Consider the following 27,484-nt stretch of genomic DNA (forward strand, 5'->3'; position numbering starts at 1 on the left):
ATAAAGTCAGGGGGAGGGATACGCATGGCGTGGCCCCTTCACGCCCCACGTACCCCTCTAGGAATCCGAGTTTTACTTGGATTCCCCACTTCTCCCCTATATAAACCCCTCCTTTTCTCCTCCTTCCTCACAACTCCCTCAACCTTCTCACAACCTTCCTCCACACTCTCTCAACCCCTCAAATCACACCATGGTTAGGCGAAAGCAAACCGCCGACATGCATCCCCCACGGTCCACTCGGGCCCGGTCTTCCCGCTCCGCACAGAACCAACAACCACCACCATCACCCGAACGGGAACAAACACCACCACTCACCCACGTCTACCGGGCTCATTTTCATCTCCTCACCGAAGAGGAAGCCTAAAATTATCAAACACTTTCCGCCGCCCATATTATGGAGCTTCCCTACATCGAGCGTAGCACTCTTGATCGTTTTGATCTTAGGGGCGCCTTCGAGGACCGCCTCCGTGCTTTCAATTGGCTCGATCATTACCGGGCATGCCACCACGTCTACTCTTCGTTGGTCGTGGAATTCTACACCTCCCTTGAATCCAACAATGTCCCGGGAGCCGCCCTCTTCAACTTCCGCCTCCACAACCGACCTTTCACTATTGACACCCAATGGATCCGCAATCATTTCACCAAACAAGCGGAGGCGGGCATTGCACATTGGCCCGATGGTGTTTCCGCTCGTGATTTTTGGACCTCCATCACCGGGTCCGAGGATTACGATGTCTCCAACCTCCGCCCATCTCTCATCCGTGATCCGATCCTCCAACTTCTCCACCGCTTCATCTCCTTCTACTTTATGGGAAGTCGGAGTCCACCAAGGTCAACAAGGACGAACTTTTGGCACTCTATTGTTGTGCCAATAACCGCACCTACGATCTTTCCTATCTCGTGGCCGTCCAACTCCACCACATTTCCACCCGGAAACATGGCAAGATTGGGTTAGGCCATCTCGTCACCATCTTCACCACCTCCGCTCTCGGTGAAGATGCCCTTGATCGCCTCCCGAGCCTTTTGCCTCGGCCTGTGGAGAAGAATGCCTTTAAGTCTCTTAAGCGTCCGACCTCCGGCCCGGGTGAGACTTTAGGGGCGGCCCGCTCCAATAAAGAGGGAGACTCGGACTCGAGCATGGGCCTCAATTTCAGCCCTCCACCCCTCCACGACTTCAACGCTCTTTATGCCCGGTTGGACATTTTGGAGGACAACCAACGTCGTGATCGGGCCCATTTCGACTCCTGCTTCGACGCCCTAGATGCTCGCTTCGATGCCTCCGAGGCTCAAAGGCAAGCGGATAGGGCTAGCTTTGATGCATTCACCAACGCCTTCTACACCCACTTCAACATTCGCGGAAACCCTCCTCCACCTCAATCATAGTCCTCTTTTTCTTTATTTTGTGTTTTCTTTCTTCGTGTTTGTTTTAGTTTGTGTTGCTAGTTGTTATCTTCTTGTTTTTTTTGTAATTTCCTTTTATTTTAATATATTTTTAACTTTCCTTATGTTTCGTGTTTAGTCGGTTTATTTTCATAGTTGTTTATTTTTGCAACTTTAATAAAACTCACGCAGGGCGTACCCCCTTGTACGCCCCGCGTGCCCTTTATTTTTCTTACATAAAATAATCAGAAACTCAAACACGCGGGGCGTCCCTCCTACTGCGTCCCGCGTATTTGAGTCTCTGCCCAAAAATAGCATAAATCGTACCTTCTACGCGAGGCGCCCCCCTAGGCACGCCTCGCGTAGAACCTGACCTTCAAGGGTCTTAATTTTAATTCCAATTTAATTTTTGTTTTTGTTTTCTTTTCTTTTGCGACGTCTTTGGAATAGACGTCATTTTAATAACGCGGAGGGCCGTGCAACCCCGCACTTTCAGTTTGTTTTGCACTAACAAAAACAAAAATAAAAATCAAACAAACATAAAAATAATTAAACTAATTTATCAATTCGTAAAAATTTTCCCGACACACTAACCTCCCTCGGAATTAATTTAAATATTCAGTTATTTGTCCTTAAATGTAAATACCGTCGGAGCACAAAGAATCGGTTTTAGTAAGAAATTTTAGTCTTAATTTTGAAGTTGTAGAATTTATGTAAAGACTAGGTGATACTAAACAAAAAGCATCGAGTCCTAACCCACATGTCATCTCCATAATGAAACTTAAAAAGGCAATAAAGACGGGATGTTTGAAAATTTAGCGACAATTCGATAGTACACAATTTAAACCCGAATTTTTGTGAGGTATTTTTGAGCCTAAAAGAGTTCGTACGAGAACTCTATTTCTTTCACAATTTTCGAGAGCTTTGACTTCACTCGACTCATAGAGTTTGCACCTAATACCGGGTTTAGTACACTTATTTTGGTTAAAATGGCAATAGATGATAAAACAAATCCACTTAGTCTAATTCTTTTCTTAATTTATTTTTCTCGTTTTTGTTAACCTCTAGGAAACCCCCTTTGAGCCTATTAACCACTTTTTGTTGTTAACACCCTATTTAACATTTAACCCTTTTTCCTCTAGATTAAATACCAACAAAATCAATTCGTACCCGAAATAAGCCAAGGCCTTGATAAGTAAGCACCAAAAAGTCTCGGAATCGTTTTTGTGCTGCTCTCAAAACAAAAAGAAAAAGAAAAACACAATAAAGAGCAAAAATGCATTCTCAAGCTCCACCCGAGCAATTTTTGAGTATATTTCATGAACTCACCAAGGCCGAAATAAGAATACGGTGCGATCATTAAAACGGTATTTAAACTCGAGTTTCCAAAAACTAACCACTAAAAAGCCACCCACATTACAACCCCCCTCTGGGTTTGTTTTTAATATTGCCAAGACCATAACATAGGAGGAAAAATCCGGATGAAAATGCAAACTCAACGTGATCTCGAGTAAAGTGCAAAGAAGAGTGCTAAAACACCGACCCGCCAAAGATTGAGCGTAAGAGTGAAACCCCTTGGTGAGGTACTATCGGGGTCTCAAAAGATAATCGACCCCCGTTAATATTGCCTATTAATTTTGATAATGGAGGTTTCAAACAAGTTTTGGTCACTCGATTGCTTGCGTAGGTACTTGCCGAAAACTTTGCATAAAACTTCAACTTTGAAATCACGCACTTGGTAAAACCAACCGTCGGTTTGTTTCTTAACAATCTCAATCCCTTGTCTTTCGATTTCTTTTACTTGAGGACAAGTAAAACTTTAAAGTCTGAGGAGGTTTGATAGGGGTATTTTACCCCTATCTTTTAGCGTGATTTACGGGTTAATTTTAGAAGAAATAAATAAGTTTAATTGCAAAAATAGAGTGTTTTGAATAAAATAACGAAATAATAATAAATTCCGTATTTTCGGATAATTTCCCTTGTTTTTGATGTATTTAGGAAATAAAAACGTCAAGCTAACTCGGCTCTCAAGAATTGTATTTCAGGTACAAGGAAGAAGCAAAATTCATGCCAATACGCGGGGCATATCATCCCACACGCAGGGCGTGAAACATCAAGTCAGAAATGATTGCCCTATCCACAGACACCACGTGGGATCGAGTCAGCATACGCGAGGCGTATGCCAACCTACGCGAGGCGTATAATCAAATGTCAGAAATGATTGCCTAATCCTGAAAAGTCAGACTGCATGGTCTCCTCGAGTCAACGACCTATACACAGGGCGTACCACCTTACACGCGGGGCGTGTGAGGGAATTCTTCAGTACAAAAAGTCTAGAGACTCATCTACGCGGGACGTGCCTCAAGCTACGCACGGCGTACGGAGACCAAAGCAAGCGATAAAAGGTCAGAATCTCAAACACGCCATGCGTATCCCAGTCTACGCAGGGCGTATTTAAGACAACAAATCTAGAATTGGTCCACATGCAGAAGATTTCTGACGGAATGGGCATCTACGCGAGGCGTGCCACACCATACGCGGGGCGTATTATGGGATTTCTGCACAAATAATGTTGCTCCATACTTGTACCTTGCAAAGTTACAATTTTGCCTTAGCTTGATATGTATAAATAGGCAGCTCTTGATACATCTTGAACACACCATTAGAGAGAGCAAACTATACTTGTTTTGATTGTTGTAGTTTTAGATTTGTTTTTAGGCTTTGTGTAACTAAACTCTTCCATCTCGAGAGCTTGTCCGTTGCTCCCGGCATTTCATCAAAGTCCCGCTCCATCTCCGCACACCAAGCTCGAGAGCTCCACTATTCAAGTCCTTAGAGACGGCTTTTGAGTCCGGTTAGCTAGTTCCGAGGGTGGATTCTTCCCTTTACACTTGCTAATTAGCTTGATCTCATTCTATGTACTAGGCTTGTTTGTAATCCATATTTACACTTTCCATATTTATAATTTATGATTCATAACCTCTTTTTCTATATATGTGTTGATGTTTGTTGCTTGTTTTGATACTCGTAATTGACTATTGTGTAGGGGAACGCGATTTCCGACGCCATTCGGGCTATCTTTAGGGATTCATATAGGTGTTGCCTTACCGGAAGTGACGCTCCGGAAACCATAGGAATTGACAAGCCACAGAACTTATGGGCCCTAATTTCTGGTCCTAAGCATTAGACACGCCTTGACTAGGAACCACGTAGTCTAAGTACTTCACGGGTCGGTCGAACTACATGTAGTCGTCTTTGTAAGAGCAAAACATTAACCGTATATGTATTAGGAATCGTTATTTGTCATAGTTATAACTTATCGCCAACCGTATCACTTCTTAAGAGTTTCATCATATAAATTTGCCTCACCCGTAGTTAGGAGTAGTTTGTAGTTGGTTCCCATATCAACCTCAAAGTATTCACAGCTTAAATAACGTATAAAACGAGTCGTTTAATACTTGCAATTATAAATCCCGTGGATTCGATACCCGGTCTTAACCGGATTATTACTTGATACGACGGGGTACACTTGCCCCTAAGTAGTGACGTCTAGTAAACATAGAGCATTTAGAAAGATCACATCCATAGTCGTAACGCACTTATCATAACATACATTTCATATTTACACCACTAGACGACACGCGCCATCATTGGTTCAGTGACAGGAAGGGAAGAGTCCAGCTGAGTATATTTAGGTTGCTCCTCTTCAGCTATCTCAGCTTCCTTCACTGGAGTCTGAGCTCTTTCTTCATCAGCTTGTGCTCCAGCAGCTGAGTCTTCCTGCCCAGGAGCTCGTATTCCCTCATCTTCAATCTGCTTCTCAGCAGTGATTGGATTTTCATGATGTTCAGTAGAGGTAGAAACTCCTCGTGCTTGGAGAAAGAAGGCATCCTTAGGAACTGCAAAATCCAGAGGTGTTGCATCTTACATTTTGAGTTTAAGGACAATCCTCTTTCTTAGTGGTTCCTCTACTTCATCATCCTCAGCAGTGTCAAGGGCTACTCTCTTCTGTGGCAACTCAGCAGTTTTTGTTTTGGACTGAGTAGAAGATACCCTGGGCTTCTTTCCCACTGACTTGGGAGACCCGGCTACTAACGTTGTAGGCTCAGCGGCCTTTTGCTTAGTGCGCTTACTGGGCAGGTCAGTCGCAGCATCTTGGGTAGCTTTACCCTTCTTAGTTTTAGGCTTGAAAGGCAAGATGTGTGTTAGTCCATTCAAAATCACCGAAGTGATTTTAGTCCACGTTTGGCTGGGTTCTTTGGCAAAGCTGACCTGGTGTTCTCCATCATACCATGTAATCAACATCGTCATCAACAACTGTCAAGTTCTGGTAGAACTCAGTGACCAGCCTTGGATATGTCACACTGGGTAAAGAGAAAAGCTTTACCCATCCGTTGTCAGCGATCCACTGACAGAAGGGTTGCTCTGTCTCAATGAAGTCTTTAGAAAACCACTTAGAGATATTTATCTTAGGGTTGTCAATCTGGTTATATACAATAGTAAAGCTCCTTTCCCTAGGCACATTGTTCTTCTTCTTTTTCTTCTTTGAGGGAGTGGAGGACTCAGCATGAGGATCTTGTCCTAAGATGCTGACCTCGGTCATAACCTGATCATGCTGACCATGAACAGGCTATTCAGATTCGGAAGAAGAAGAGTCACTATTCTCTTGTTCTTGGTTTCCTTTGGGAGAAGAAGGGTTAATGTCTGAGTCCCTATCTTCATAATCGTCATTGTTACTGGAGGAGGTTTGTTGTTCATCTCCAGATATGGTGTTCTTGAGAAAATGCTGAAAGATTTGAAGTTCGAGAGAGAGAGATTCGGTGTGAAAAATCAAGCGTAGAAAGTAAATAATGAAAAACTTTCACTATTTATAGCTGAAGGGGGGTGATTTGATAGGTCAATGAAATAGTGGGAATTCGAACCACTCAGTGACATTTAACTCTGTCATTAATGACAAGTTACGATGCATGATTCCCTAATGATGATGCTTACGTCAACCTAGTACCTACTTAAATACGCGTGCAAACCCTAATTGTGCAAGTTGCTTTACTCAGCAATTTGAGGTATTCAGTAGTTAAGGTACTGAGTATGCAAAACAGTTCTATAACTCAACATATAAGTTCACTCAACATGCAAAATCATTTAGCACATTTCATACTTAGAATTTATTGAAGAGGGTTGAACATACCTATGGCTTCTCTCAGTATGCTGAACTGCTCATGAGCCAGTGGCTTCGTGAAGATATCAGCAAGCTGCTCATCCGTTGGGATATATGTCAGCTTGATCTCACCTTTGAGTACATGATCTCTGAAGAAGTGATGCCTTATACTGACATGCTTCATCCTGCTATGTTGGATTGGATTCTTTGATAAGTCAATGACACTTTTATTGTCACATTTGACTTCGATCATTTTTGTCTTAACTCCATAGTCATCCAGCTACTATTTGATCCAAATTACTTGGGCAACACAGCTTCTAGCAGCAATGTACTCAGCTTCAGTGGTCGACAGGGCTACTAACGACTGCTTCTTACTGAACCAGGACACTAGACAGCTTCCAAGAAAATGACATCCTCTTGAGGTGCTTTTTCATTCTAGCTTGTCCAGTCCGTAGTCAGCATCAGTTTATCCAAGGAGTGTGAACTCATTAGTATTGGGATACCATAAACCTGCATTCACTAAGACTTGCAAATATCTAAGGATTCTTTTTACAACTATGTAATGAGATTCCTTAGGGTTAGATTGATATCTTGCACAGTAACATACTGAGAACTGAATGTCTGGCCTACTGGCTGTTAGATAAAGTAGAGAGCCAATCATACCTCGATACAATTTGCTGTCTACTGACTTACCGTTTTTGTCAGCACAAAGGACAGTGTCAATGCCCATTAGGGTGGATATTGACTTACAGTTGTCCATTTCATATTTCTTCAATATCTCCTTTCTATACTTAGTCTGACTGATGAAGATGCCATTCTTGCCTTGTTTGATTTGAAGTCCAAGAAAGAAGTTGAGTTCTCCCATCATTGACATTTCAAACTCAGTCTGCATCTGCTTGCTAAATTCCTTTCACATAGATTCATTAGTAGCACCAAATATGATGTCATCAACATAAATTTGTGCCAGCAGGGTATCTTTACACTTTTTTTTAATGAATAAGGTTGTATCAGCTTTTCCCCTGACATAATTTCTGGTCAGCAGAAAGCTTGTTAGTCTTTCATACCAAGCACATGGTGCTTGCTTCATACCATACAAAGCCTTTTTGAGCTTATAAACGTGGTTTGGGAACTTAGGATCCTCAAAACCTGGAGGCTGATTAACATAGACCTCCTCGTTTATAACTCCATTTAGAAATGCACTCTTGGCATCCATTTGAAATAGTTTAAAGTTCATAAAGCTTGCGTAAGCACATAATATTCTAATTGCTTCAAGCCTTACCACTGGGGCAAAGGTCTCACTATAGTCAATACCTTCCTGCTGACTATAACATTGAGCTACAAGTCTGGCTTTGTTTCTAATTACGTTCCCTTATTCATCTAGCTTGTTGCGAAAGACCCATCTCGTTCCTATGGTCTTCTGGCTTCGGATTTAGCATTAAGTCCCACACCTCATTCCTTCTGAATTGGTCAAGCTCCTCTTGCATTGCACCCATCCAGAACTCATCGTTCTCAACTTCTGAAAAGTTATTTGTTTCAAGAACTGAGACGAAGGCTACGTTGCTAAGATATCTCCTGAGTTCATTTCTTGTCATCAGGGTGTTCTCAGCAGCATCGAGGATGTTGCTTTCAGAATTTCCTCTTGGGATTATGATTTCTCTCGGCAAGTGTAATGTCTTCAGTGAGTTGTGTTTCAACAATTTATGCAGGTTTAGATTGGTCAGTGAAAATGATTTGAGTTCCGTTTTTACCTTTAGTCAGTCCTTGAAGAAGTGACTCAGTGGTTGTACTCAGGTCAGTAGGTGCCGAGCTTGGATCATCTTCAGTTGTCTGATTGACCTTCTCTGCAGGGTTAGTTTCATCGAACTCAATATAAACAAACTCTTCTAGGACCTGAGTTCATTTATTAAAAATTTTATATGCTTTGTTGTTTGTTGAGTAGCCTAAAACGATAGCTTCATCAGCTTTTGAATCAAACTTAGCAAGGTTGTCTATAGTATTTAGAATAAAACATTTGCAACCGAAGGCACGAAATATCCTATGTTAGGTTTTCGTCCTTTCCAAAGTTCATAGGGGGTTTTCCTCAGTATAAGTCTGACTAGAGCCCTATTGAGTATATAGCACGCTGTGTTAACAACTTCTCCCCAAAAGTACTTTGGAAGCCTATTCTCACTCAGCATTGTCCTGACCATTTCAACCAGAGTTATGTTCTTCCTCTCAACTACCCCATTCTGTTGAGGAGTTCTAGGAGCAGAAAAGTTATGGTCAATGCCGCTGGCTTCACAGAATTCATCAAACAATTGATTCTTGAATTCTCCACCATTATCACTTCAAATGTGAGCTATTTTTAGGTCTTTATCATTTTCAAGTTTGCTACACAGTGTTGAAAACATCTCAAACATTTCATCCTTGCTACTGAGCAAAATGACCCAAGTATACCTAGAAAAGTCATCTAAAATGACCAAGGAAAATCTCCTACCACCCAAGCTCAATGGTTGGACTGGTCCGAAGAGATCCAGGTGTAGTAACTCTAATGGACGCTTGGTTGAGACTATATTTTTACTTTGAAAAGATTTCTTAGTTTGTTTTCTATACTGACAAGCATTGCATAATTGATCCTTTTCAAACTTAAGTTTGGGTAGTCCCTCAACTAATTTCTTTCTTGCTAATTTAGCCAGGAGGTCCATGCTTACATGACCAAGTCTCCTGTGCCATAGCCAGGAATTTTCTTCCTTTGACACTAAGCATATATTTTTTGAAAACTTATTTTCAAGGTTTAGCATAAAGACATTATCAACACGAGGGACACTTAAAATTAATTCATTTTTTTCCCTCGAGTATTTTAGATCTAGAGGCATCAAATATAACTTTCCTTCCACTGTCACACAGTTGAGCTACGCTCAGTAGGTTATATTCAAGTCCTCTGACTAAGGAGACTGACTCAATAGTAGGATTGCCACCAACGGTTCCTGAACCTACTATCTTACCCTTTTTGTTGTCTCCGAAACTTACGCTTCCTCCATGTTTATGCACGAGTGTGATGAACTGAGTTTCATCACCAGTCATATGCCTCGAGCATGTGCTGTCAATGTACCACAACTTTGACTTCTCAGCACATCTCAGGTCAACCTGCAATACACTAGTTACTTTTAGGTACCCAAAGCTTTTTGGGTCCTCGTTGGTTAGGCTCAGCAGGTGATACGTTATACTTCATTCGGTGACGACACACCTTGGTAGTGTGGTCATTCTTGCCACAAAAGTCACAATTGATCTTTTGCTGGTGAATCCATTTCCGCTGACCAGCACCTGAGTGCTGAGCACAGCGACACACACTCGTTGTGTGTCCTTTCTTCCCACAAATGTCACATTGGACATTTTGATGGGGATTCCATCTCCGTTGACCAGTACCCGAGTACTGAGTGTGGTGATGGGGATTTCTTTTATTCGGAACCCCGAGTTGGTTCTGAATAGATGTGATGTCCTTTTTCAGTTTCTTTGAATCTGATTAGACCTCAATGACAAACTTGTACATAATCTTTAGATTTTCATCCTGCCTGGTATTATCCTGGAGCAGATGTCGAAGGTCACTGAGCTTGACCTCCTCTATCTCATCACATCGCCTGCTGAGTGCTTTTACTTTCTTGTTACATTTTTTAACAAGTGTGTAAAGGTCACTCAGGGCATTAATCATTTCATTTCTGAGCAAAGGTAGGGACATTACCTCAGTAGATTGCTCCTCATTGTCTGAAGCATATGAGGGGTCAGCTTGCTCAGAAAGACAGGGCTCAACAGACTCATCAGCCATGAAGCGGATGTTTGCTGACTCAGTGGCACCAACTCCTGATAAGGATGACGCATCACTGTCGCTCCAGGTGGCCATCATTGCCTTTCTGCTGCTCTTCTTGTCCTTCTTTAGGGTAGGACAGTTTGACTTGATATGGCCAGTTTGATGACATTCAAAGCATGTGATGGGCTTTAAGCTTTCTTTCTTATATCTGCTGTCGCTTGACTCAGCTTTATATTTGTCATTCTTTTTGAACGGCTTCTTGTTGTACTTGTCATTCTTGCGAAACAACCTTTTCATCTTTCTAGTGAACAAGGCCATCTCTTAATCATCTCGTGGGTCAGAAGAGATCCAATGAGCTCATCATACTTGTAGGTGGTCAAGTCCCGAGCTTCTTCAACGACAGTTTTCTTTGCTTGCCAGCTCTTGGGAAGACTCCTCAGTATCTTCTTCACTTGTTCTTCCTCAGTGAAGTTCTTACCGAGTCTCTTGAGCTTGTTGATAATATTGGTGAATCTTGAGTTCATCTCAGAGATGCCTTCACCATCGTTCATCTTGAACAGCTCGTACAACCGTATGTGTTGGTTCACCATGGACTCATTGACCTTGCTAGTTCCTTCATAGGTGACCTCCAGCTTCTTCCAAATTTCTTGTGTTGACTCACAACCTGAAATCTTATTGTACTCTGCAGCATCTAGAGCAGAGTGAAGCATGTTTATAGCCGAGGCATGATTTTGCAATTTCTTGAGGTCATCCTCTGACCACTTAGCCTCTTCCTTGACGACCTTTTGACCGTCAACAGTTTCATAGGGAACAAATGGGCCTTGGACTATAGAGAGCCAGACACTCATATTTGTTGTCTGAATGAAATTTTTCATCATGTTCTTCTAGAAGGTATAGTTAGACCCGAAGAACAGTGGAGGCCTAGTGATAGATAATCCCTTAGGGAGTATCCGAGTTGTCTGATTTCCAGGGAGGAAACGAGTGATGTTCTCATCCATTATAGGGATCAGCTCAAGATAGTTATATCTTGTGCACTGAGCTGGTTGAGCTCTGATACCACTTGTTGGTCCCATGTAACGTGACAAAGTTAGTTCCAAAAGGGGGGTTAGGAACTATTTAAAAAATTTCACGTAAGGTTGACTTTATATTTTAAATTAAGACTTTTATTAAGTCTTTTAGCACAGCAATACTGAGTAAGGTTAGAGACAGCCTTAGTCAACTACTGACTAAAACTGTTTCTACTATGAGTCAGGAGATAGCACTTAAGTCTATTCCTGAACTCAACTCTCAAATCACCCAACTCAACGTATGTTCTTTTTAGCGTTTTACTAGGCAGTACTTAGGAAGCAATATATAAAAGAGTAAAGGGTTAGAAATATGTTACTCAGCAGACTTATCCTGGTTCGGCCTCCTTACATACGTCCAGTCCTCGGAATCTTTCCGAGCTTTTTAAATCCTCTACTGAGCTCTTTAAAGGTAGAGCACAAACCGTTTACAAATAGCTACTGAGTATACAAGAGTACCTTCCTCTATTCTTCTACTCAATACTATAACTACCGCTGAGTGCTATAACCGAGCAAATCAACTTCTCTTTTCTATTCTCTAGAAATGATAAAGTGTTTGTTCTAACAAAAGCTAAAAACACTTTAGATGAATGAATCACTCTAGACTTTTACACAAAAATAGGAATTGGTGTAAGGAATTGCTTTGCTTTTCAAGACAGAACTTTGAGTTGGTATTTGGTCAGCATTTCGACTTGATGAAGATCTGCATCGAATGAAGCATTTGAGAGACCTATTTATAGTGACATCTGAGGCACCTAGTCATTTCGAATTTTGAAATAATCGTTGGAGGGAAACGACTTCATGTCGCTTTCACTCGGTCAGTGCTCAGTGTCTTCGGCCAATAAGAACGTTGCATCTTCTGTCTTCGTCAGGGATCAATTGCTTTTGCGCAGGCTGGTCAGAGTGTCTCCATATTTTAGGAAAAGTCTTCCAGACAGCTTTCTGCCTCGTATGAATATTTCCTTAAGTGGAAATACTTTGTCTCCAAGTTGTCCAGGCCAGCTGCTGACCTGACCTCCTTGTCGCTTGACTCAACAGCTTCGTCTTGAAGCAATTGAGAAGGCTTCTCGATTCTTCTTCTTGCTGGGCTCCGTTTACTTCTGCTGGACCGTGTGGCTTCCATCTGATGACTTGGGCTTGACTTTCTCTTGTGGGCTTTTGGGCCTTAAACTTTTAATGTCTTGATTCTTATAATTCAATTTACTCAACATTGAACAAACACATTAGTATTAATAAATCAAAGCATTTAAATTTAATGTGTTGGAATATTTTATTATGGATAATTAACTATACTTTAAATAATTTTGTCAAATCAAAATTATGTGGAAAAGTGTTTCAACAGACATGGGTTATGGCGCTGTGGTATGGTGATCGATCGACCACCAAGACGAGACATATTGTATAGTGTTTGGTAAATCGTCGAACGAGGAATGAAAAACGTATTGGTTGATCGATTGAGAGACGAACGATGAAGCGTTGTCTGAAACCATGGTATATTCTGGCGAAGCAAAGTCAAGGCAAATGGTAGCGAAGAGATGGACTAGGAAGCATAAAGGGTCGAAATTGGATGAGTGTCGAAACATGCTTGTGATACCCTGTTACAAGAGTGAATGCAGAAAGAGGTATATTAATTGTATATTGCCTTAATTGTATTGTTACAGATAATAGGGAGTATAAATACATAGTTAAACCTAATTGTTATACATGATAAAATAAATATGAATTTGAATTTTAAAATTAGCTGATCCTAACAGGTTGAATAGATTTAGTTACAACTAATTATAACTGAGAGATAATTATTTTGAGTAAAATAATTATCATTAACATACCCAACGAGTTACATTCAAAAGGTAAAAATGATACTTAGTTTCCGTTTGTTTTTATTTTCTAAAACTATTTCTTATATTTTAATTTTAAACACAACATAAAAAGATGTGGTAAAATTTCGAAACACCTGCTTTTAGCAGGAAAATCAACTAATATATACTACCTATCACCAACACTAAAAAAGCTAATAACAACAAACATGTGAACTAAATGTTCCCTTATTTAATTAAGTTGAAAGAAAAGTAAAAGTTAAATAACTTGGGCAAGCAAAGATAATTGTTTGAGAGTGTATCTAAGACCTAAACTCCACATATTAAAAAAATGTAAATTATAAAATTACTACTTGTAGTTTATTCAATTTGTAAACGTGGTCATGTGATTAAAAAATTTACAACAATGACATGTGGATTATGCAGTTTGCAGTTAAAAGATCTGTGAGTCAATTTTCCGAATAGTTCCATTTTAGGGTAAATAGATACAACAATAATTTTTTACGGAACATCTTTATTTGGAAACTATACAAACCATAAATTTCTATTTGTAAAGTTTTATCTCACGAGATTGTCTTTTTAAATTTATCAAACTACAATATTTATTTCTATACTTTTCCTAAAAAATAGATAGTTTAATATGTTGAAAAATGGATTTTCTAGCAGGTTAAGTAATAAAAACTAGGTACACGCTATGTTTACTTTGTTTTTTTATTTTAACTTCTTAAATTTTTTACTAGTTTAATATGAAATAAGGGTAAATAATTTATTAGTCCTCAAATTTTACGTAACACAATGTTTAGTTATTTTATTTAAAAAAAATACATTATAAGGTTCTTATCTTTTGTTAATATTAACATTTTATCTATTTTCTAAATTTTTAACCGAACATATTTTAACTTTCAGAACAATTATATATAAATAATAGGGGCCTTTTAATATATTTTTCAAAATATAGAGATTAAACAATATATTAGGTGAAAAATGAGGGACTAATAAATTATTTAATTTTTATAGAGCGGCGGGAATAGTAATATATATTGTGAGACTAAACCCCTAATACAGAACAAACTTGAAGTGTTTAGGGCGTTAAGTGTGTGTGGGTGCGGAACAGAATAGAAGAAAGGAGGGCGGAGAAAGGAAAAGGGAATTTTAGGGCACTTTGATGGTAAAATAGAGATTTGCTATGGTTCAGGATTAAATTGTTTATGGGCAATAGAAGGATGGTAAATATTTATGATTTTGATTTGATCTTTTATTTATGCATATTCATTTGATTGAATCAGTTTTTTGTTCATTGATTTCTGAGAGTTGTTAACTTAATAGACATTGGCATTCCTTCGTTGACTTTCAATGAGTTATCCACGTTGGAAGAGCTCTAGCTTGTTACGAAAAAGAGCAGACAACCCTAAAATTAGAGATAAAGTGTAAAAATACCCTAAAATAGTCATCTTCCTCCAATTAAATGTAGTGTAGTTATGGAAAGTTTATACCTAGAAACACTGTGATAATATTTGCTAATAAGGAACTGGAACACCATTTTCTAGGGCAAAAGAGAAAAAAGGGGCCAAAATCGAAAATCAAATTCTCATTTGAATTTTACAGATCTCTTCTCTCCCTCGCTCGCGTGGTATCTCTTGGTGTTTCCGTAGCGGAACCACCAGCGTCTCCTGCTGTTGCTATGGAGTCCAATTCTAATAACCCCAATTCGGTTAACCTAACCCCAACACATCCAACATCCGACTCTACACCACCACCACCGCCACAATTACAACAATAATCCGCAACTTCTATTTCCGCGATAAGTTCTAGTTTTAACCCTAATTCTACATTGAATCCGAATTTAGTATCTCCATTGGCACCTGGGATCCCATCCTATGGGCCGGCTGCGATCTCTGGCAACGCTATCCGTCCTTCGAATCAGTTCCGCAATTCTCGCAGCTGCTGGATTATCAAAACCCTAACGCAGGGGTTCAGCCGCACTAGTAGAAAAATGTTCATTTGCATCGCTGCATTTGCATCGGCCCCTTCAAACACGCGATGCAAATTGTCATAAAATAAATATTTGCATCGGCCTCTTATTAAGGACCGACACAAATACTTTCGCTATTTGCATCGACCTTTATTAAAAGGCCGATGCAAAAGGCCATTCATATATTTGCATCGGCCCTTTAAGCAAGACCGATGCAAATACTTCTGTTATTTGCATCGGCCTCTTATTAAGAGCCGATGCAAAAGCCTTCATATATTTGCACCGGTCCTTTACGGTTATCATTTGCATCGGTGTTTGATAGGGCTGATGCAAATGAGTCAAAGGAAAATAACTGGCAAGTCAATGGAAAATGAAGGAAGAAATAAGGAAAAATGTTTTGCCATTTTCAAAAGGGTAAAACATTTTCCCCAAAACATACGCATTTAGAGAAAAATGGGAAAAACGTTAAAAAATGTAAAAATACAAAAATATGAAACGCGAAAAAACATGAATAACGTGAAAACGTTACAAAACACGAGAATATGAAAAAACCTCGCAAAAACATGAAAAGGTGAACAAACGTGAAAAACACAAAAACGCAAAAAAAAAAAGCAAACACTTGAAAAAGCACAAAACATGAACCACGCGAAAAAGTGAGAAAACGCGAATTATACAAAAACATGAAAAATACAAAAAATACGAAAACGTGAAAAAATACGAAAAACACGAAAACGCGAAAAATGCTAAAACACAAAAATGTGACAATAACTGAAAAACGTGATAAACATGAAAGGACGAAAAATGCAAACAAAACACGAAAATGTAAAAAACACAAAAACATGAAAACGTGAATAACACGAAAAAGTAACAAAGTGAAAAAAAATTAAAAACACGAAAAAAGTGAAAAAGGGAAAAATCGAAAAACTAAACGTGAAAACACAAAAAAAATGCAGAAAAAATGCAAAAAAACACAATAACGTTAATAACACGAGAAAACATACAAAAAATGCCAAAAATGTGAAAAAACGTTTTTCGTGTTTTTAACATTAATTTTTTTTCACATTTTCGTGTTTTTCCATTTTTTTCCATGTTTTTAATATTTTTTTTACTTTTTGTGATTTTCGCATTTTTCCACTTATCGTGTTTTTAACAAATTTTCACATTTTGTTTTGTGTGTTTTTTCACTTTTTTAGTGGTTGGAAAATATTTTCTAGTGTTATAACCAAACACTGAAAAATATTTTCCACTATTGTTGCGAAACACAGAATGCAATATTTTCCGCCAAACAAATAAATGGCCCTAATACTGAAGAAAGAAGTTTACTGAGGAAAATGCAGAAGGTCGCTTTACTGAAGAAAAATTCCTATCATGGAAACTATCAGGTTAGCGACATTGTCATCTCCTTAATCTGTAAGAATGAATCCAGCAACCCCATCTTTTGATGAATTCTCTTCACTTCCTCTTGAATTCATTTCCTATCCTCCCCTTCCTAATCCCTCTCCTAATCCCAATTCCATCCCTAATCCTACTCTCTCCCTTCTTGATGCCCTTTTTCCCTTCTCTATCCCTAAGGGTCTGTTTGGATTGGGGTTAGTGGAGGATAATTAAAAGGAGATTATTTTTTTAACCTTATTTGGGTGGGAGTTTAAATGGAGGTTATTTTTCTAACCTCATTTAACCTTGCTTGGAAAGAAGTTTAAGTTTAAATGAAGTTTAAATGAAGATTAAATAGAGGTTCAAAATGCTTCAATTTCAATCCCACCAAATTGGTGGGATTTGGAGGTTGTCTAACCTCCTCCCTTTAATTAACCTTGTGATTGCCCCTAAGAAAAGGCGTCCCGGTCGCTCCCAACTTACCACCACCACCACCACCTCCTTTATGCTTCCTCATCTTCCGCCATTGCCGCCAACTAACACCTCAATAGAAAACCCTAACCCTATTTTGCATTCTCTCACGCGAAAACCGCTTGACGTCGCCGAAGAGATCATTGTAATTAACAAGGAATCCACCTCCGAGGCTTTGATCGCACTCTCTGCCGGGTTTCCTGCGGATTCATTAACTGACGACGAAATTGAGGCTGATGTAGTTTCTGCAATTGGCGGAATTGAGCAGGTTAATTACATTCTTATAAGGAATCATATCATTGCCAAATGGCGCGAAAATGTGAATCTTTGGATTACTAAAGAAATGTTCACAAATTCGGTGCCTAAACATTGTCATGGCCTTTTAGATTCTGCTTATGACTAAGTAACTTCACACGGGTACATCAATTTTGGAGTCTCACAATCAATTAAAGAGAAAATCCCCAGCGATTTTACTGAGGCTAGTGTAATAATCATTGGTGCCGGTTTGGCAGGATTGGCTGCTGCGAGGCAGTTAATAAGGTTTGGGTTTAAGGTTACAGTTCTGGAGGGCAGGAAACGTGCGGGAGGGAGAGTTTACACCATAAAGATGGAAGGAGGAGGTGGAAATAAGGTTTCTGCATCTGCAGATTTGGGTGGGAGTGTGTTGACAGGGACTTTGGGAAATCCATTAGCAATTTTAGCAAGGCAATTAGGGCAGGCATTGCATAAGGTGAGAGATAAGTGTCCCCTATATAGGTTTGATGGAAAACCAGTTGATGTGGACACTGATAGGAAGGTTGAGACATCTTTTAATCGTGCCTTGGGTAAGGCCAGTAGGCTTAGGCAATTGATAACGGATGTTTCCATGGATGTGTCACTAGGAGCAGCATAAGGTGAGTTAAGTACCTTTCCTTCACTTCGCTTAAGGAGGCTGAATTAAGTACCTTTCCCCTGAGTCTGAGTCTGAAGAGAATTTAAGGAGGCTGGTTCACTGTATCAACACTTTGTTATCGTAGGGCTTCATTCTGACATCAATCTCGAGGCTGTGGAAGATGTTTTTGCAAGAAGGAAGAAGTGGGAGTTCGAGGCATCAAATCTGATATTATAGCATTAAAAAAACTGCAGTCTCAGGGGCCTAAATTTCCTTTAATGGAACCTCAGGTTAACCGATGATTATTACTTTAATAGACCATTTTACTGTTGTCATCACTTCACATGTTAATCCAATGCAATTCATTGTTAATTTTCTGCTTAGGTTTGAAAGCATCCGGCAACTTGTCTTGTGATTGTTTGGACACGTAAAATTGCTTAACTTTGCCATCTAGTATGCTGCTTTGTCCTTGTAGATTTCAAGGCATTTTAGGTTCTTAATGGAAAAAAATATATTCAAACTCTGCTAGTATTTTCTGCGAGATATAATTAGAATTGCTGTACCTCGTGTTGCATTCTGGACATCCTGACTCAGTACAACATTGATGTAGAGTTTCTTTAAGAACACTTAGCTGATGAATCTGATTTTCTTTCCATGTCAACTGACCTTGTAATTATTTTTTCTGTGCTACAGATACTTTTCAATACCCTCCTAGGAAGAGATTACATTTGCGCCTCAAGGATTTATGTTCCTTCTGTTTTCCTGAAGGTGTTAAGGTTTGATTCCACTAATTACGTGAAGTAGAGGACTTCTCCACCAAATAACAATCTTGAATATGTTTACTTGGTCAATTTACTTTGTTATTGTTAACATTCATCTTTCTCCATTGTCCAGTGATCAGAGACCATTTATGGATGGTTATGATATTGAGGTCGTGGATAATGAGATTTGGCAGGTTAAAACAGGTTTACTGCATGCTTGGAATGGATTAGACAGGGAAAAGGAAGAAGTACAGCAGCATGCTAGTGAATCATTTCAAGAGAAAGTTGATAATGTAGCATCTTCGCAGGTAACATCCTTTTCGCCTTTTCGGTTCTTCTGAAATCCGTATCCATTTTCATTTCACCTCTGTTGCAGTTGGAAATATCATGCAATGCTGCTACAAGAACTGCAGTTGGGAATACCATACAAAACTTCTCTATAAACCCTTGTCTTCTTCCTTTTCTTCAATTCTCACTCACTGAAGAAGCTTCTCTACCTCTCCAATGGCTATTCCCTTACTCACTCCTCTTTCACCTTCCCTTCTCTTCTATTCCTCCAAACGACTTTCTCTCCATTCACTCCACATTCATCATTTCGCGCTTCCAATGCCGGCGTTCGTAATTTCCATAATCACTCCAATTCCTCTCACTCTTTCTCACTCGCTACATCTCCCACCCAAAATTCACACTTCTTTGAAATGGATTCTCACTCTAATCGAAGAAGAATTTCCACTAAATCATCGAGTTCAGATGGCAGTAGCGTTAAAGTTATCCCTCTGCTTCCGGACTCAAGATTTGCTACATTATAGGCAAGTAAAAGCTTTGTTATTGCTTCATTTTTCTTTACAAATCTCTCAACTAGTGAACTGAATCTCTCAACTACTGAGCTGATTCAAAATTGATTTTTAATGGTAAACATCCTAATATTATCATTTAGAGGTTTGATTTCTCGGTTATAATTGATACTGCTGCTGCTGCATCTACCATCTGTAATTGTGTACTGGTTATTTTTCCAAGCTTTGGAGAGAGGTGTCTTTGTTCTTTGCTGTTTGATTCAATGAGAAGAGAGGCCAAGACATGACAATTACACCTTGAGCTATACACTGATTATTCGGAAAACTGATTTCTGATCCTCGACCGGAGTTGCACCTCAGTTGGGACAATGTAGGTCCTCCTGGCACAAGGAAAACACTTCTTGCTAAGGCAACTGCTGGTGAATCTGGTGTGCCCTTTCTATCTATTTCTGGGTCAGATTTCATGGAGATGTTTGTTGGAGTTGGGCCATCCAGGGTTAGAAGCTTATTTCAGGAAGCAAGACAGTGTGCACCTAGTATTGTATTTATTGACGAAATAGATGCAGTTGGTCGAGCAAGGGGCCGTGGTGGTTTTTCAGGCGGAAAAGATGAACGTGAAAGTACACTCAACCAGTTGCTTGTTGAAATGGATGGAATTGGCACCAAGTTCAAGTTCTTTTTAACCTTATTTTTGTTATCCTGTCTATATAACTGCTAACGGCTCATAGAAGGAGTAGAATAATTATTCCATATGGAGTAACTTTCTTATGTTTGGTTCAAACTTTTATCCTTAAAATAATTGTTCCATGTAATACTTGATCTTTAATTTTAAGGAATAACTATTCTTTGTGAAACTCAAGAATAGCTATTCCATGCTTTGGTGATATATTGATCTTGTTTAAATTATTCTCTTAACCTGTATATGAAACAACAGAGCAAAAGACATCAGCTGTCAACATGTTATTTTTAAATGTCTAATCTAACAATGTTTTCATATTGAATTTGATTTTGGATCTAAGTTTTTACTACTATGCTATGCTTGCTGTTCTAAGGTACCGAAATATTTTATGGTTTCTGAAAGTTGGAAATATATATGAATTTATGTGCATTAGCAAGCTCGAAAGGAGGACTGTTGCTGGTTGGTTTTTGGAACATGCAGAACCATTGCTGAAAGTATCAATTGTTCCACGTGGTACAGCTACTCCGGGATTTGCTCAATATGTGCCCAATGAAAATCATTTGATGACCAAAGAGCAGCTCTTTTGATATGACTTGCATGACACTTGGTGGTCGAGCTGCTGAGCAGGTAACTCTCCTGTCTTTCCTTTCTCGTGTCTTTCTATGAGCTATTGATTGTTGAATTAGGAACTTACACTGAAGTCGAGGGTTAATATGGTTTAGGTATTATGAAATGTCAAAAGGATTGCCAAATTTTGTTTCTTTCCAAATGCTAAGCTTTGGTACTGTTAGCGTTAATACTAACTGAAATTGTAGAATCACTTGGCTTGGAAGAGTGGTTCTTTTCTCTCTGTTAATATTAACTGAAATCTACCCAATTCAAGGTATGTTTTACCTATTTACTTCAAATATTATATAGTTTATATTATATTAAGCTTAATGATGCAATTAAGTGGGTTTAACATTTTATAATTGCAGAATGATTGATGAGTAAGAATTATCCTGACATCATTTGAGCAGGACAGAATCTTCTTCAATTATATATTTAAAAAGTACAGCGATACTGAGTGAGTCAGCTATTAGACATTTTCCCATATCTTTTGAATTGATTTGATTGCATTTAGATGATGCATATCTGGAACTGGAATAAAACCCAATATGTTCCTCTTTTAACTACTGCAAATATTTTATTTTCTTTCTTATTGCTTCCTTTTTGTTTTCCATCCAACACAAAATAATAATAATAATAATAATAGAAATGATATCACCATTCATTCTCCTCCATATATTTACGGGATTTTAGTTTTGGTATGAATGGGTTTATTAAAAAAAAGCCAAAGCATATCATCTTTTTATCTTTCAATTTTACACATTAAATTCATTACTCCCTCCATTCCCTTATATAGGTCATTCTAGCAAGGATTAGGGATTTGATGAGCAGAGTGACTCTGGATTGTTTAGTTCAAGGCATCCGCAATGCATCTAAAACTTGTCTTGCATTGATTTGTGTCTTTTCTTAGATAGTAATCAGTTGATTTTCTTTCTCGACACTTTTGTTTCAGGTACCAACTATGCTTGATAAACAATGGGCACATTTACTTTCAGTTGCATTCCTTGTTGTTTCACGAGCATGGGTCTCTGATAGTATCGCCTCACTGAATGGTACTAGTATCTATTCATGAAAATATGCTTTATTTTCAAGGAATAGTTTTGTTTTTATTGAATTCTTTGTTAGCAGAAAAATTAATGATCATGCATGAATGCATGTTTGGCGGACAATTACAACTCATTGGAAGGTTGCATCAAGCAGCTCCTAGAACAGGTGGCCATCAACATGTCAGACAGGTGATAATTAATATGTTCAATTCTATGTATAGAGATTAGCTGTTTGTCTTGTGTTCTTCTGAAGTATCTTCTAAAATTTGCCAAGGTTGGAACTTTAACAGTACTAGTATAAATTCATTCACATACTGTTATTATAATATGCTCAATTTATTACCAAATGCCTTCTATAGCTGAGGTTGAGATTAGAAATATTAATTTAATTGTTGATGAGTTTCTTTGCTATGTGATAGAAATAGTGCAGCAGCATAGTTGAGCATGATGCATTGATCTTGTGGCAAAATACAAGTTTATTAGGCTTAAAAAATCATTGGTAACCCTTGAATGTCCCATTTATAGGTCGGTTCAGAATTCATAGCCTTAATGATTTGTTTGCTCACGTATGAATTTTAACATTTTATCTCCAATATGGCAATATAAATTTGGAATTGTAATTTCTATGTATAGGCAAATTGTACTTTTTACATGCATTGAAGCTAAATATGTTCACTTTTGTTTGTAGACTTTCAGTTCATTCTCTAGCCATTATAATAAATTACTGAGCTCCATTCAATCCAAATTCTTTTTTAATTCGGAAAAAATAGTCATTTGCATCGGCCCTATAAATTCGTGATGCAAATGGTTTGCGCCGATACAAATACATTTGCGTCAAAGGCTTTTGCATCGGCCAATGGCCGATGCAAATAGCCCTAAACGGCCGATGCAAATGGCCTTTTTTCCACTAGTGCGCCTGGTGTGAGTGCGCCGATGGTTGTTGCTTCTGGTGCTCCTGGAGCCATGGCTGTCCCAGCTCAGATGATGGCTTATCAGATTAATCCTGGTCAGCCTCCGAATCCAGTTTTGAGACAATATGCCCCTATGCCAAATGGTTATGGTGCAATTCCTGGAGGTGTTCCTCAATGGACTTTGCCCTCTTCGACTGGCCCCTTGACATTTGGCACCCAAGAGCAATTTTACCAACTTTAGGGTAAAATTGATCCAATTTGCCAAGGTTAGGATTAAAATTGCTGTTGGCGGCCAACTTTAGGGGTAAAATTGCTCTTGGCCACCAAAGTTACGTCTAAAATTTCACCAGCAAAATTGCTCGGTAAAAGTTAGGGCTAATTTTGCATCTTATCCCCTAAATTTGTGTTTTTTTTAATCCTTAATATATATGCTTATTCTTACACTTGTTTGTTTGGTGCGGAAAAGGGTGCTAAGTTTGAATTAGTAGGAATCTGCTCTTACACTCGCAAAAATCAAGTAATTATCCCTTCAATTGATGAGAGATTAGCTGATTGGGTTCATATCAGCTTCCTTGTTAAACCAAGAGAAAGCACTGATGATGATCATGCTGAGCCGAAACTCATCTTTGCTGAACTGTTTGCTTATAGAAATGGATCACCATTCGATTTTAGAATCGCTCATTGCTGTGTACTGGAACCTAATGATCCCGGTAATGTGATGTCCCTACTACCTTTTCTGCATTTTATGATACTTATTGATCTTTTTTCCTTTGTTGTTCTTGTTCAATATATCATTAACTGTCACTGTTTATCCTTTTTTAATTTGAAATATATATTTGCTAATATTTGGTTTAGTAGTTGAACGTGGCCTAGGCGAAACATGAGATAAAAGTGATTTTGATGATTTGATTACTTGATGTTGATTGGTTTTGGCTCTATCTATTTTGTCGAATTTTATTCTCGTTGTCATTTATTCTTCTAGTCTTCTCCTTCCAAAATCCAAAGTTTGAGTTTACAATTCCAACCGTCTGATTATTAATCAAGATACAATTCTTCTTCTACCCTTCCCAAATTCTGATAAATTACACCAATAGTACCTGAACTTTACCTATTTTACACTTTGGTACCTAAATTACATTTTGTCCCAAAAATATACCCGAAGTAACGATGACCGGACAATTTAGTAAATTTTACCGGTAAATGACCGGTCAATGCAAGTTTGTTTGAGTAAATTACATTAATGGTACCTGAACTTTTCCTAATTCACACTTTGGTACCTAGATTTTTTTGTCCTAAAAATATAACTCAAATGAAGGTGACTGAATAATTTAGTACATCCTATCGGTTATTGACCAATAAACGAGAGTTTGACCATTTTAAATTAAAAATTAGGACCTACAATACACTCAATTAACATAAAATTATAATACTACCCTTTAATATATATGTAGAGCTAAAGAGTAGTATTGTATATGTTAATTGAGTGTATGATGGGTCTAAATTTCTAATTTAAAATGGTTAAACTCACGTTGACTGATCAAATATACTAAATTATTGATTCATCTTTATTTGAAGTGTATTTTTTGGACAAAATGAAATTTAGGTACCAAAGTGTGAATTAGGGTAAAGTTTAGGTACTATTAGTGTAATTTACTTGTCAACCCCGCATTGACCGGTAAAATATACTAAATTGTCCTGTCATCGTTAGTTCACGTATATTTTCGAGACAAAATGTAATCTAGGTACCAAAATGTAATCTAGTGGACAAGGCCAAAGTAGGGTGAGGAGATTGGTAAGATGTTCTTATTATACTATGAAAAAGCTTGCACTTCCACCAACAAAAACAAGGTGGGTTATGCACCAATACCATGCAAAAACCACACATCTTATTCCAAGCCGAGTAAGATGGGTGGTTTTTGCATGATACTGCTGCATAATCCATCTTGTTTTTGTTGGTGGAAGTGCGGAATAGCTTTTAGTATGGTAAGAACTTTTCTTACGCTATCTCCCCACCCCTTATTTTGATAGGAACACTGTCCACTAGATTTCCAAAATCCCACTTTTGTTTTCCTTTTGAGTCGATTGCTATTCGATGAAAGACTTAATATCATTGAGAACAAAAATATAGCACCAATTATCATCCAAAGCTTCTCAAATTTAGATGTTAAAGAGTTTGATATTAGGAACATTTCCTTTTAAATTAATCCTATTGATATGGTATGTTGGGCAGAGTAATTTTATAGTATGCAAATTAAAAGTTAAAAGAAAAAGCAGATGAGTAATGGAAAAAACTAGAAAAGCAGAGAAGATGAAGCAATGAGTTATCGACATTTAAGATTTTGGTCCACTAGAATTTCGTGGTCTCCATCCATATATTGCTGGATTATTAAGTTTTTTTTACATGTATAGTACCTATTTTCTTTGGGAAATTGGGTCCCTTTTAGGCCTGGACCCTAGGCGGTTGCAGTCCCCGCCTAGTCTCAAGGCTGGCCCTGTAGTTGGGCGAAGTCTCTGGTCATAGTGCAACATGCTCGATTTTGCTTCATTATACTGCCCTAGTGGCTGGACTCATCGCGTCACTTGTTATTGTCTCTTAGCCTTTGGAGCTGATTGAGTCTCTTGTTTATGTTGCACATACATTTTGCCCCAGTTTACAACTTACTCTATTCCACAATCCAAACTTGAGTTCCTTCATACCGTTTTCCATGTATGTGTGCGTGTTGAATCACTCATTTAGCTATTCACAACATGAATGCTTATGCTTCACTGTGTATGAATGAATAAATGATGGATTGCCGCTTTGGAGTGTTTGAATCTCAACTTTGCTAATACATGTACACCTGCAGGAATCACTTATGAGTGTGGAATATGTGATCCTAGCAAGAAAATTCCTCATTCTTCTAGATACCTTGTTGGTCACTGGCCATACCAAAATGGTGAAATACCTAATTCTGTATATGAAAGCCATTGGTAAGTACTGTACGGTTTAATATTTTCTTCTGAAATCATGTGTATGATTGATTTTGACCTCAACTTTTTCCTTTGGTTTATCATGCAATTGAAGGTTCAAAGAAGAGATGTCTGGGAGCTCCAAGGGTCGCCAACTTGATCTTAATAAGCTATTCAATGGGAATATCCCAACGCAGTACGCCCGAAGGTAATATCTGATCTTTTATAATAAAGAAATTGCTAGGCTGATATGAATTTGATCGTATATGCATTAGCCTTTTTGAGCCGGATGCATCAGTTTAGATGTTTTTTTGTTTTCTTTGATGATGAGCGGTTAAGATTTTAGAGAAAAGAAACCAAACCTTAAACTTACAAGTTCGCTGGTAATGTCAATTTGTTAGGCTTATACATTCCACGAGACAACAAGCATCTATCTCGCTTGGTTCTCTGGTCAAGTCAAGTTTTTGCAGTTATGCTTCTTCTTTATGGGCGACGTGATTGATAAATCTTTTCCAGGATGATTAATGATTGATATGTATTTCGAGTTTAAATGCTTTACATTTACATGCTTAGTGAATGTTTAATAGGTTATGTCATGAGCATAACAGTTGTTGCAACTATGTTTTCTGAATTATATATATATGCTTGCTTTGGAACAGGATGATGAAAAGTGCTGATTTTGCTGAGCTTGCTTTGGAACTTCATAATAAAGGACAGGTTTTCTTCTTGTTGAAGCGTTGGGTTCCAGTCGTCACGTATTCACAGGTTGTAAGGTGGAAGATTGGGTTCATGTTAGCTTCACTGCTAAACCCAGAAATGGTTGCTGCACTGAATCTGATGATGTCTCTCCGAAGCTGTTTTTTGCTGAACTCGTTGCTTATGGAGCACAGAAAGATTATAGTCTGGTTCAGTGTGTTGGGAATTTTTCAGGATTGCGACAATTTAGCGGAAACGATAAAATAATTTTATTGAATTGTGAGGTTTACAAAAGGGTGTTACAATGGGATAAAAACAAAAATAGTACACTCAGGTGTTTCCCAAAATACCCGAATTAATTATCTTTACTATTTTGTCTTTCCCCAAAATAATTGAACTACCCTCTGTTAACAAATACACAATACTGCATATATAAATTACTCTCTTTCAATATTCACAATTCTCTCCTTACCACCTAAATTTCTAATCCCTCAAAATCCAAAAATTAAGGAAGCATCTCCTTAGCTTTATAAGCCAAGGAGGGGATAAGGCCAGCAATAATTGCTGGCCTACCCAATTAATTAGGTAGCAGCAAATTGCTGCTGCCCATTATTTTGACTTGGACCACCAATTTCGGTGGTCCAACTTTCACATTTTTTTTTTTTTTATAATTTACAAATTACATGAAAAACTCTCTAATTAATACAAATTACATAAATGATCCCTCATTTATTGGGACTTCAAACTAACAATTCCTTAATTGTTTTAAATTAATAGTTAATTTTTTCAACAATCTTTCCCTTAACTATTAATTTAAAACTTTTCATTTTTTTTTTATATATTTTATATGATGTACTTTCCCATCATCACCGGAGCACTTCTCTCCGCAAACAACTTCTCGGTGCACTTCTCACCGAATCAATGATGTACTTTCCCATCATCACCGGAGCACTTCTCTCCGCAAACAACTTCTCGGTGCACTTGTCTCCAAATTAAGCAAATTCTTCTTCGCCAACATGGTCTGTCATATTGACACTTTCTTTTCTCTTGTTTTTGCAATTCCGTTGCACGTGCCCAAACTTTTTGCACTTGAAACATTGAGGCTTCCCCTTGTACCAGCAGTCCTTCTCATCATGATCATGCTTTTT

General features: G+C 38.3%; 1 protein-coding gene across 1 annotated transcript; it reads left to right on the plus strand.

Annotated features, from left to right (window-relative positions):
• Positions 1-16,941: 16,941 nt before the first annotated feature.
• Positions 16,942-26,771, plus strand: LOC136202912 (uncharacterized). Its single transcript, XM_065993896.1, has 12 exons — positions 16,942-18,181; positions 18,585-18,667; positions 18,786-18,960; positions 19,029-20,752; positions 20,941-21,008; positions 21,103-21,191; positions 21,687-21,786; positions 21,863-21,969; positions 23,158-23,401; positions 25,538-25,661; positions 25,756-25,848; positions 26,300-26,771. Exons 7-12 carry the CDS (start codon positions 21,696-21,698, stop codon positions 26,601-26,603), a joined length of 963 nt encoding a protein of 320 aa, XP_065849968.1. The 5' UTR covers positions 16,942-18,181; positions 18,585-18,667; positions 18,786-18,960; positions 19,029-20,752; positions 20,941-21,008; positions 21,103-21,191; positions 21,687-21,695; the 3' UTR covers positions 26,604-26,771.
• Positions 26,772-27,484: the final 713 nt, after the last annotated feature.

The sequence above is a fragment of the Euphorbia lathyris genome, chromosome 8 (assembly GCF_963576675.1).
Source record: "Euphorbia lathyris chromosome 8, ddEupLath1.1, whole genome shotgun sequence".
NCBI classification, from domain to species: domain Eukaryota; kingdom Viridiplantae; phylum Streptophyta; class Magnoliopsida; order Malpighiales; family Euphorbiaceae; genus Euphorbia; species Euphorbia lathyris.

Bases quoted from the DNA above. Each gene is read 5' to 3' on its own strand.
- LOC136202912 (XM_065993896.1), top strand. From the start codon at position 21,696: ATGCTTGATAAACAATGGGCACATTTACTTTCAGTTGCATTCCTTGTT. The intron at 21,970-23,157 runs GTGATAATTAAT...GGTGCGGAAAAG, and splicing joins GCCATCAACATGTCAGACAG to GGTGCTAAGTTTGAATTAGT. The intron at 25,662-25,755 runs GTAAGTACTGTA...ATGCAATTGAAG, and splicing joins TCTGTATATGAAAGCCATTG to GTTCAAAGAAGAGATGTCTG.